The sequence below is a fragment of the Bombus huntii genome, chromosome 1, assembly GCF_024542735.1.
Source record: "Bombus huntii isolate Logan2020A chromosome 1, iyBomHunt1.1, whole genome shotgun sequence".
Taxonomy (NCBI): Eukaryota; Metazoa; Arthropoda; class Insecta; order Hymenoptera; family Apidae; genus Bombus; species Bombus huntii.
Genome location: NC_066238.1, coordinates 205865 through 218021, shown reverse-complemented (window position 1 = coordinate 218021; position 12157 = coordinate 205865). Strand labels below are relative to the sequence as shown.

Genomic DNA, 12157 nt, shown 5'->3' with positions numbered 1-12157 from the left:
AAATTCAATCGCGGCGAAAGGTTAACTTGCATCTTCGTCATTACACCCTTACCAAACTTGCGTTTTCCACTCTCTTTCTCTCTCTCTCTCTCTCTCTCTCTCTTTCTTTCTATCTATCTATCTATCTCTGTCTCTACAGCAGAGATCTATGTATCAAAAGTATAAGAAAAGAAACACGACTTGTTGATTTGAGTTTGACGATTCGTTGCAGGTACGTCTACAGGCAGCGCGGCGGGATCAACACGAGCAGCACTCTGCTACTCTACTCCGTGGAGACTTTGAACGAGGGCACGTACACGTGCATAGCAGAGAACGGAGCGGGGTCCGCGGAGGCGAATTTATCTTTGCGAGTGCTGTTCCAGGAGAAAATAACCGTGGAACCGCCAAACGATCGCTCAAGATCGGGATACGTGGTGGCCATAGCAGCCGGTGCTCTGCTGGGCACTCTGTTTGCCCTGGGCTCTCTGATCGGTAGCATAGTGTTCTGCGTGCGGAAACGTCGTCGCGACCGCAAAAGGAACTCGAAAGCTCTGGTATCGCAGAACAAATCTGTTATGCCTATCACCAAGGATACCGCCACCAGTTTACCGTGCAGAAAGGGCAACGGCAGTTTGATCGGGCTCGAGCACCAGCAGATGGTTTCGTACACCGAACGAGAGTTGAACCGAGCCGCGACACTCGAACGCAGAGAGCACAGAAACATGGAGGAACCGTACTGCAGCCCGGTTTCCAAGTATCTGACGGAACCAGATCTGATAAACGAGGTGCCAGAGACGACGGACGTCGGATACGGTCAGTTGTATCGCCATCAGCCCGGTGACAGACAGATCCTGGAATACGACTCCGGATACCCGCTGCAACCCGATCTACGACCAGCGAATATCCCACAGCTGAGCTATCTCGATCAAGACGGTTACCCGCTCAACTTTGGCCTACCGAAGATCCCTTTCAGCGCCGCGAGCACGCTACCGCGTCTCAGGCAGAGGATGCCGGTGGAAGGTTCCGCGGTCGCGCCACCAGCCAGGTACTCGAGGGAAGCGGAGTTCCTCGCCAGATCGCCAGGATACGACCCCGTGCTGCCTCGAACCGACACCAGGTACACCGCCGAGGGATACCCTTACCCCGCTCAACAATCGCAGCCGATTCAACCGGTCGAGCAACCCATTCAGCAGCAGCTTCCTGTGTCCCCGGTGTCGCCGGTCGCCGTGTTCCCCGAGGTACCGTTCATTCCCTCTCCCCCAGCCGCCTACAGAGGCGAGACGACGCCGCTGTCGCCGAGATCGCTATTAAGCAAAACTGCCCGGGAAGCTGCCGCGGCAGCCGCCGCCAGGGCGGACGATCTCCAGCCGCCTCATCATCCGGAGAGTCCCGACGAGGGATACGTTGGCGACGCGATGGACGTCTAAGAGAACTCGGGATCGACGACACGAAGATGGCTCGCGCATAGAGCAGAAGACCGGCGGGTCGGTTCGAATCCGATTATCTCGGTTCCCGGGGGCAGAGCAGAGACAGCGGATCTGTCGCGTACACGAACCGAGGAAACTGTCGGGACGTACGTTCGGACAAATTAATCCAAGGGAAACAAGGCACGGACACGATTGGCAGAACAAGAAACTCGACAGAGAGCTACGTCGTCGTTGTCGTCGTCGCCGTCGCCGTCGTTGTCTGCGAGAATAGATATCAAACGTCGTGCGGCCAAAATGCCGGTTGAGCAGGAACAAAAGGAGCCGGAGCAACGGAAACGTAATGGATTAATCAGGTGCGAGGCTTCCCAGGCGTCCCGAATCACGTGTCTGCGGATAATAATTTCTTGTCAGTAACAGGTCTCCGTGTTCGAGGAACAGCCAGCGTTGCTAATCAAATCGTCTACCCCGCAAAGTGAGAGGGGGAGGGGGGGGGGGCAACGTTCGAACGCGGCAACGGATTTTTCACCAGCTTTTTCCAGGTGAAAAGCGTCGTAAAAGCCGTTTTCGGTATAGAACTTTTGGCGAAAAATTCGAGTTGTTTGTCGGAGAGGAGAGCATAGGGAAATTCAGGAAATTCTGCGTTGAAATTATACGAGCTCGGTTAGTCGAGCAAAATCCGCAAAATAGAAGAGCGAGCGAGCGATTTTTCGGCGTTGTCGAACGATCGACGTGGATGCAAGTTCCATGGCGACTGGTGCAGGGAATTTTCGCATGGTTCCGGAACGCAGATCTCGACCATTCTCGCCAGCCTCGCTTGGCAATGGAATTTGCCGGAACGAGGGTTACGCGAGCGGTGCACCGATCAGAGGAATCGAATTTTCCAAGAGCTTACGGAAGCCGACGAACGCAAACGAACGGCCGCGAGCGCAGTCGGAATTTTGAAAACCGGCTGATCCGATCGCGCAGTCCGATCGAAGCTGATCTGTCCACGTACCGAAGAACGCTCGCCCTTTACGCTCGCTCGTACTATTGCGATCTGTCACTCCGACTACAGCCGGAAATTGGAAACGTTTCTGGAACGAACGGTAACTTTGCTCGCTGGTTGGCAACGGTGGTCAACTTTGTCAAAGTTATGCGTTTGATAGCGCGGGAATCCTCGATGAAATAGTTGAGAGAAATTGTTTGTATGTACATAGGGGACGAGTGGGACGAGTGTGTGTCAAAGTGTAAGAAACGAAAGAAATTACAGAGGAGCGTGTAGTGGAGAGTAAAATACCGAATGGCGTACTACCGACCTTAAAGCTTAAGAATATTCTTCCGTTAACAAACACAAACTCTTTCGCCTCGTTAAAATGGACGTCTTTCATCGTACACGGTACGTTTAAAAGTAAGAGATGCAAATGCGTGGAATAGCAACTCGTTTGCAGCCACTGTAAGCGGTAAGAGGAGCGCAAAGCGCGAGAGAGAAGCGTGCTTTCGAAACGAAGAAAGGATACGACGGAGAAGAAACGAGAATACTCTGCTGGTTTACGAGTCCCTCGAGAGGACTCGTTCGATATCTGCTCAAGTTCATACGCATCCTTCACCCCCTTCATTCACCGTTCCATCTCCTGGTCATTTCCTCTTTAGGCTAACCAATTGTATCGTTATTAGAGTCTACTGCTCGTCGGTTTCCCAAGAAACGAACAGGCTCTATCCGGTCTGGAAAGTTCCGACGAAAGGTTATAGCAATTCTACCGTAGTGATAATAACGTTAACTCGGTGTTTAAGACTGGTGAACTGTGCGAGATTACGAGAGAGCCGGTATAGGCCTCGGCTAGCCCCATGTACAGACACGTTAAATATACATATACATATGTATAAATTTGTACACCACTCTGGAAAACGCGAAAACCAACGGGCACACACGTACGTAAATGTCCACATATTATATGTAATACAAGTATACAGACGTGAATGTGAATAGGCGGAAACGAGGGTTGGTCAGAACACGCGCTGGACACGCGCGGAAAGTAGATATTTTTTGAAAGGTGTCGTAGAGCCTAACACGCGTGACCAGGCAACCGCTCGCTCCGTCTTCTCGCCCTGTATTCGTTATCGTTGTGTAGCCGATTTTTAAGAGTTCGATCGTACGCGTTGCTTCGCGATACTCGACCAATCGATACCAACAACCGACTGCAAAACACTCGTACAATTTTCACCGTGACTCCTCATCTTCGTCCAGGAAGAAGACGTACACGTTTTTCTCTGAATTTGTTCAATGAATCCGCGCGAGGTTGGTGGTGTATCGCGAACCAGGCTGGCGTCGCACCGATCAAACGGCAAGATCGGTTCATCTAGAATCTAGGTAATAAACGAATCGATCGTTCTTCGAGGGCTATCTATCTAGCCCGATCCAACGCTAGGTTTACGAATTACGATCAGCGGATGGCGGACCGTCGGACGTGCAGCGAAAGGATGCACAGCTCCGTTTAGTAGTGGATCGTCTATTCGGGCGATCGTAAACGCAACTGCTGCTGCCCTCTTTTCTGCCTCTTGTCGATCATCGGCCGATTCACGGACGAACGGCGACAGTCTCTCCGCCTCGAAGCGTGAACTCGAATCCGCACATCCTTCCGAGCTCACCACGGCTCGAATACCACGACCCCTCGAATTTTTCGTTCGATACGCCCCGCGTTTCGCTCGCGCGCACGCACACACGCGCACACAAAATTTTGAATCAGCGTTAACGGCGTTTTACAGGGTATCCGGGTGATTGGCGAAAGGATCGTCGAGACGGAAACTTCGTTAGCCGCGACAATAGGAAGCGACACTTGGGATCAGTGGTAGCTGAAAGCGAACCGAGTCTACGCACTCCTCCGTGTTTACGAGTACCACGAAGATGTTCTCGGTTTGTACGAAGGAAATCGAGTTCACTCGAGTCTTTTTTCACCTCGAGGTTGCTCGTGTTGCCGTACTCGCGTCAACGTTCGCACTTGCGAAAATCGGATCAGCGATCATCGATCGAAGCTCGCCTCCCGTCTCTGCCTCGACGTTCCAAGCGAGTCGAAGGACGATCTTCGCCAACTGCGAGTCGCGAATGGAAATACTCTTCCGGTTTCCTCTTGCACGCGTACGCCAGATACGAAAGGGATCGCCCGTTGGCGTCGAACCGCGTTTATCGGTTTGTCAAACCAGCGAAAAGGGAGCAAGTTTCGATGAAGAATTTCGCGGCAATATATCAAACGTAATAATTTGCGTGGCGCATCCGTACGCGGTGCACGCGCAGGCTAGCAATAAAATTTTCAGGAAAAAAATCGTCGCTGCTCGACCACGGACGCGCCGTAATTCACGACCGCGGCAACGCCGCTTTTTGAGTTACGACGCGGTCCAGATTATTTGGCACGCCCCGAGTGGAATTAGGTTTACGATGTTCCCCGAACCTCGTCTCGTTTTCCCATCGCGTCGATGTACAAAACGCACGTGTTCATGTACCTACACCGCTTTGTTCTCCGCGTGTTACCGTCCTTTCTTCTTTTATTTTCCTTTTTTTACACTTTCCCATCGACGATCGGAACGCGCCGCTCGTTCAACAGGGCTCTTATCGTGGCTTCGCTCGAATTTTCCCCTTCGATGTTGTGCGCAATGAATATGTTGTACTTTTTCCGGATTAATTGGACGCGCTCGTTTCGTCGAATTTTTCCCATTTTTCAGCCGCTCTTCCCGACCTCGCTCGCGTAGTAACTGGCATCATGAAAATCGCTCGCCTCCCGATAATCGATGGTGAATTTATCGTTCGTGGCGCGACAATCAAAGGCGAAAAAGCAAGCTTTAAACGGAACAAACGCATCTTCCACCTCGATTCGTTCGCTTATATTTTATAGAATTTAATTTTCCATTTTCGGCCGTTCGTTCCACATTTTCCAACGTTTTTCAATTTCGTCTCTGACGCGCTATTAGGCAAACGTATCGAACTTAACATTTTTATTTCACTCGTATCGTTTCTCTTGCTCCTTTCTTTCTTCTCTTTTCTTCTCTTTGTTTCATCCCGGAACAAACTTTTAGTCCTTTCTCGCCAGGATGTATTCGCGAAACGACCAGTCTGTCGAACTATGCCTGTTCGGCTACGTTGACGGGGACCCACGACGATTTTCCCTTCGAGTTCCATTTTTGCAACCCGCTTTGCAACAAACAACAGGTGGCTGCGACTCGAACGCGAAACACATAGGAACGAAACGTGCATCCGGAACGACTGCTGTTGTCATCCTCGGGGACGGCAGAATACACTTCTGCGGAACGTATAGAAACGCGCGGCGAGCTTAAACGAGTTACGCGAACGCGATAGAGAAACAGAGAAAACAGTAGAAACGGGATCGGACAGTACGGAAACGTGTTGGACGACCGGAGCCCGGCTATTGGAATTCGCCGAAACCCAGGAATCCCTGCAGAATCGGCGAACGATGTCGGTCGACTTCCGGATTCGTGCCCGCGTGCCACGAAATCGTAATCGCCCGACTCCTCTTCCTGGTTGCCGACTAACGGTAACGGGCCTCTGCAAACGCTCGAACAAGCACGCGTGGCCGCGTTGAAAGGGCTTGTTGTGCCGCGGACACAACCGGGATAATCACTGTTTGCAGGGCGGATGCTCGTTGTCCACCTAGTAACAGGCATCGAGGCTGTGCCGTGGCACCGAATGCACGCGCATCGTTCGAAATGCCGATCGTTGTCGCGCCAACCGTCACCGTTTCATGGTTTTCGGCAGCCTTTTTTCGCCGAGTTTCGTCCGCCCGACTCCCGACGATCTTCGACGTGGACTCGTGTTTCGGATAGTTGCCGTTGTTTTCTGCCGCGACACGCCTGTATACCTTGTTTCCGTTTAATCCTCTTGCGAAGCTGTCGCGGATTTCAGGACGGATGTCCGGTTTTCCAACGAGTTGCCGAAGATTTTACAGACAGCTGTTAACGCTGTAGAGTTGGCAGCAGGATTTTATATATGTCGCGAGTCCAGCGAAATCCGTATCGTTTTCCCTGTGGCAAAATTTACAACGTAACGCGTAATGTAACGTAACGGTGTAATGGAAACCGCGTGTCTGGGTCCTAATGAAAGCTACATTCTCTTGAGATTGCACTGGCAGCGGCGTCGTTTAACAAGGCCTACGGTATTACTGCGCAAAGGTGTGCCGTTTACGGTCTCACGACCATACTCATTCCGTCGTATCACGCGCAACGGTTCTCCAATCCAAAATTCATCTAAACCTTATTACCTAACCCGTCCCTCTCGGTAGGATAGCAACATCCTGTCACAGCCTCTTTCCATCCACGCTTAGTACGTACCTAGTTCGTGCGAGGTTGGAACTTAACAGTCGATAGATCGTCCGAATCTAGTAAAACCGTCGAGTCTTGGACGCGCGCGGCGTCCGCTCGTTTATCAACGACGCTCGTTTATTAACGGCGATTTTACCTTAGCGTTTAACGGGACGGGTAACGAGCGTTGACGCAGCCACGCGTCCTCGCGCGTTATTGCACGCGGCAAATAATGAATCGTCGCGATTCGTTGATTCGTTATTTTCTATCTCGCTCCCTGTGTATTTCCAAAGCTTAACGCCAGACGCAAAGGTTCTCGCCGTTTGATCGGCTGAATATTTTCACGCGCTTGTTCGTTGACGATTAACGACTGGTTACGAGCGCGGCAACGGACCGTGATAATTATTAGCCGGTATAAACGATGGTTATTGGCGCGCGACAATTTAATTATTTGACGCTAATGCGGTTCACCGTTTCGACGATATCGTCAAGCTGGTCGCCATTGTCATCCCCCCGCCCTCCCTATAGAGATCAAAAACCATTGACTCTTCGTATCGTGCCAATCCTTTCTTGCTGATTCACAGCTTTCTATTCCCTCGGAGATGGACGCTCTTCGCGGCGAATAAATTGCCATTATACCAGCGCTTTCTGCTGGCGATTTCCCAAATTGATGATTCTCCAATTTCCAATATGCTGAAAATTATGCTTCCGCTGCTGGACGAGGAGTGCAGGCCAAGCCGCGTTGATTAAATCGATGCATAATCGAAATTAAACATTAACCGCACGGTGGCCTCGATCGGGAACCGTCGACCAGGCGACGACCGAATTAATATGGAACTCGTAGCAACGCTGTACGAGGTAGCAGCTCCTTGCCGTCGATTTCACGAATACTTTCAATTTAATCGAACACTGACTGGCTCCATAAAGGATACGGTGTAATTACGATGATTAGAATTTAATGGACCGCGCGTAGCTGGCCACCGATCCCGGATCAGTTTCAAAGCAGCGGATAACGTCGAGGCAGCCCGCTTATCTGTCTTCGCTTCGGATATCGAACTCGTCGCGGTGTGAAAATTGCGAGAGGCGTGTTTATAGAACGTGAGGAAATTGCTCGTCAACCTTCGTCATTCATAGACTTTGCTGTTCGACTCGGTACTTGGATCCGTGCCCCGTAGGTACCGCTTTCGCCGTAACGAGAACGTAGATTCCGTCATGGTGTGTCTGGTTGCGATAATTTGCTCGATGTAACCGTGTTTACCGTCCTGGGTTACGATACTTTTGCCTCTCCTCGAATCTCCGATCACACATTCGCTACTATTCCCCTGCTATCGAAATCATGGTTGTTCGACGCGGTAACGCGGCTCATTCTGTTACAGCGGATCTCGTTTCAAGGTCGATCAAATGCTTCCATCGTTTGCTTATTCCTATACCTATTCCATTTGCCGACATTGCTATTCCAACAACGTGAAACGCTCTACGAGCAGCACGAGCATACCTTGTTACTCGCGGAGTCGCTCTTCTCACCTTATACTCGCGTATCTTCTAAAACACCGAGAACCGTGAAATACCTTCTCCGTTCGGAGAAGTTCGGTTTTCGAAAGGAATCGAATTTTTGAAGTTGACGGGGGAGAGAAGCGGCGCGTGAGAATCGAGCTTAAACGAAATCGAGATTAAACGCGCGGTCGGACGAGATTCGTCCATCGACTTCCTGGTGTTTGCGTTCGGTTACGAGATACGCGTTGAATTATCGAGCGACGCGTGCCGCCATCAAACTTCCCACGCGACTGGTGCTCCGGCAAAATCGATCCCAGTAGCATTCTCTTCGCGTGTCTTTAATCTCGTTGCAGCTTGTCGCCTTGACGACGTTCGTCAGAGTCCAAACGTCGTTTCGCAAACATCGCCACGAGTTTGGACGCGATCTGCAGGCACGATCCCAGGCATCTCAGGCGTAATCGCGTGGTTCGTTTCGAAGCGAGTAGTTGGTCCGGTTCTTGAGACTTTTCCTATTTTTCAGGGCATACGCGTAATTTTCATCCTATTTCACGGGAGAATAACAGTTAACAGATCACAGCTGTAATCTCGGCCTTCTTTCGAAACCGGATAGAGCGCAAAGAGAATCAGAGAACAGGTTGTTGAACGCATCGGAAGGAAGTTTCGCCGGTGTCGGACGAAACTGAATAGCTCGCAGCGAGGAAGCCGAGAGTCGTGTAACTACGCCGTACCGTCTACTACATAGCACTGCTATGAATATATGTATGAAATACAAGCAGACGCCTGTTTGTCGATCGATGGATCGCGATCAACGCTGTAGAGAATTTATATCGAAATTTTCGCGAGGAACGAGCAACGTTCCGTGGAAACGGCAAATCTCGCGCGATCGCGGTGTCTCTGACGCCTGGCGATCCGAGCGCAACATTATTCCAACTTTTCTTTCTTCTTGATCATCGTTGCGAAATATGGCTGCACCGTGGCAATATTTCGTCGATTCGAGGAAACAACCCGCAATCGCGTAGCTTCGTAGACGTATTGCTTTTCCTATTTGACACGTCGATGGTTTCCTCTTGTCTTCGACAAATCGAGCGTGGACTGGAAACGGCTGGGTTATGGAAATATTCGAACCTTTTCTTTCACCGAACCTGACTTGTTTCGTTTAGTTTTCTTTTTTTTTTTTTCTTTTCTTCTTTTTATTAATTCGCCGTTATTATTCGATATTGGAATTCTATACGAGGCATGATATTAAATTTCGGATAGAAGACGGAAACCCGCGAACAAGTTCAAATTGGAATGGTGCGTCAAACGCGATATCGGATTAAGATTCTCAGCGACGAAACACGGTTTACTATCGAGACTCGAAGAAGCGCCGGCTCCGCGTAAACCTCGTGCTTTGCGGCGTTCGTGACTCGCGAACCCCCTGCTTAGATTGCCTCGAATCGAGTCAGAACACGAACGTATCGACCAAGTTGGTGAAACTCGGTCAGCGTGTTTTCCTTTCGCACGGTGTAACGAATATCATGGCTGTCGGACGAGAGACGGGAGAAGAATGTTAGTAGCCGATGGGAAAGCGGCAGAGAAGCGCGCGAAGCGTGGCATGTACGGCAAAAGGATTAGGATGGGACTACGACGAGATCGCGTCAAGTTTTTCGCCGTAATCGTTAGAAAATGGGAGAGAAAAGAGGTAAAAGGGCCAGGAAAAAAGAGGAGAGATAAGTAAGGGGGAGAGGAGAATCGAGGGCAGACGTATCGATCTCGTTCGACCCTCCCTTCGACCGTAAAGTTCGTCGCGAACGGAATTACGATTCCGCACAATTACACAGTCGCACATCTATATCATTTGTGCACACACACGTACACATAGGCGCGCGTGCGCGCATACATCGGCATATATACACCGCGATCACCTCCGTGAATCCACATTCATATACATATATATATATATATATATACATATATATATATATATATATATATATATATATATATATATATATATATATACATAAATATAAATATAAATATATAAGTATACATGTAATACGTACACGCGCTCATGTACACACGATGTTCCGAAGGATTGAGCAATACGATTTGTATTACCGTGTATAACGTAATGTATTCGATTCTGCACATGTCGTACGTACTTTTGATGTAGCGAAGGATTTTTCACGACTGATACGAGATTAAAGAATAAAAATAGCTTTTGTATTAATGGTCGTTTTCTTTCTGCAGCCCCTCCGATTCCAATCCTCGCTCCCCGCCGTAATACTGGAATAGGCGAACGCTGGCAGAATCGGGTCTCCGGCCTCTCGGCATCTCGCATTTTTCCTCCAAATGCGATTTGCGGCGATTCGACGGATTCTCGGATACGAAACAACACGATCTATGCATTTGCATAGGACCATTTGCTTTGAAAATCGTTCATCGCGTAAGAGGAGCGCGCACGCGATGCCGAATAGAATTTCCCGTATACGCGATCACGAACCAGCCACCTCCAAACGAAATACGCTTCTCGGAAATGTTATTCCGCGAATTTCTTTCGTTTTCCTTCTTACGAGAGAATCCTTAGGACATTCGTAAACCGTTCGAAGCGAATTATACGTTTACGTAGTTGGGTTCGGAACAGCGATCTTTTCCATCGTCGACGACATCGTCAGACGTTAGGATCGCTGCGGGAAAAAGTGGAAGGGCGCGCGATGAAGCGAAACAAATTTAAAGACGAACGCGTAACAGCATCGTGACGACAAATCTTTTCTTCTCCGCTCGATACATCAGTCCCGTGGGACGACCGGGCTACCGGCCGCCGTTCCTTTCCCGACTTTTGCAGAATTTAAGTAGAGCGACGGAGATTCGAGCGGCTCGTATTCTCGCAAATCTCTTCCCTCGGAAAAAGAAACGGTAATGTCTACATTCGTTTTTCCGCTTCGGTCGCCACTTCAAAGCGGAGCTTTGCCTTCCATGCATTAATTACAGTCGCAAGAAAAATGGATTTGCAGGGAATTAAATTGCCACAGAGGGTGCACGAATTAGAGGTACTCGAGGCACGGTATCTCTTAACGCGCGACAGGATTAAACGCGGTCGAAAGGCTCGTTTACGAAGCGATCTCGGAAATTCGTTGGGTAAATTTTGGTCGGTCGCCGTTTAACGTCGCGACGCGATCCTTGGTTAAACAGGCCGCTGTCCTTATCATTATTCCGAAATATTTCCATGAAAAATGAACGATCCTTTACATCGTTGCTCGTTTGCGCGCATTAAATCGATATTTTTTCGAAAATTTCTATAAATATCATTTTCCCGCTTACCGTTCCAACGATTTTTCCCCCACAATCGCAGTTGCAACGCAACGCAATTACTTTCCAAAGCGAATCGTTTGAAAAACTTGCCTGTAATTTGATTTTCGTTTTTTACCTCGTTTTTGGCTCACGAATTAACAAAGGTGGATCTCGCTGTTTCTCCTTTTATAGCCAGCCAACGAAAACACGTGCGTAGTTGGCGAGATCCGGTTGTTACGGTAATTCGACGATTAAGCCTCTCGTTGGACGCGAGACGGGTGCAGGTTTAAAGTGGCTTTGCATTCAACCGTCACCTCCGTGATCTTTTTATTCAATTGCTCGAGCCGAGTCTCGTCGAAACGTGTCGGACAGTGTAAACGGTTCGCAGGAAATTCACCTTCTCCTAATCCTGTCATTTGCTCGACGGTTGTATCCAAAGTGCCGCTTGCTGCTCGTTTACTACTACGCTGTTACCATCGACCAAGCGATTCAACTTCTCGAAAGAGACGTCCAATTGTACGCAATTTAGCGCGCAAGAAAGCGTCGCTTCCCCCTTGCCCGCCCTAAGCCCCCCTTCCCGGCCCTTAACTTTAAGCTGAAAACTTAACGCACGGTAACCTAAATACGTAGTCGAGACACTTTGTGTACTTTGCATATTATATGTACGTTGGTGCGCCTTTTAAACGGGACAGCGGTTGTCG

At 49.6% G+C, this 12157-nt stretch overlaps 1 protein-coding gene across 4 annotated transcripts in view; it reads left to right on the top strand.

Annotated features, from left to right (window-relative positions):
* The window catches only part of LOC126871315 (leucine-rich repeat-containing protein 24-like), a 152701-nt gene extending 142306 nt beyond the window's left edge, over positions 1-10395 (top strand). For all 4 annotated transcript variants that reach the window (XM_050629985.1, XM_050629964.1, XM_050629974.1 and 1 more), the window contains one exon: positions 212-10395. In XM_050629985.1, the coding sequence (XP_050485942.1) occupies positions 212-1406 (1195 nt within the window). In that variant the 3' untranslated portion in view covers positions 1407-10395. The remainder of the gene's footprint in view (positions 1-211) is intronic.
* The last annotated feature ends 1762 nt before the right edge of the window (positions 10396-12157 follow it).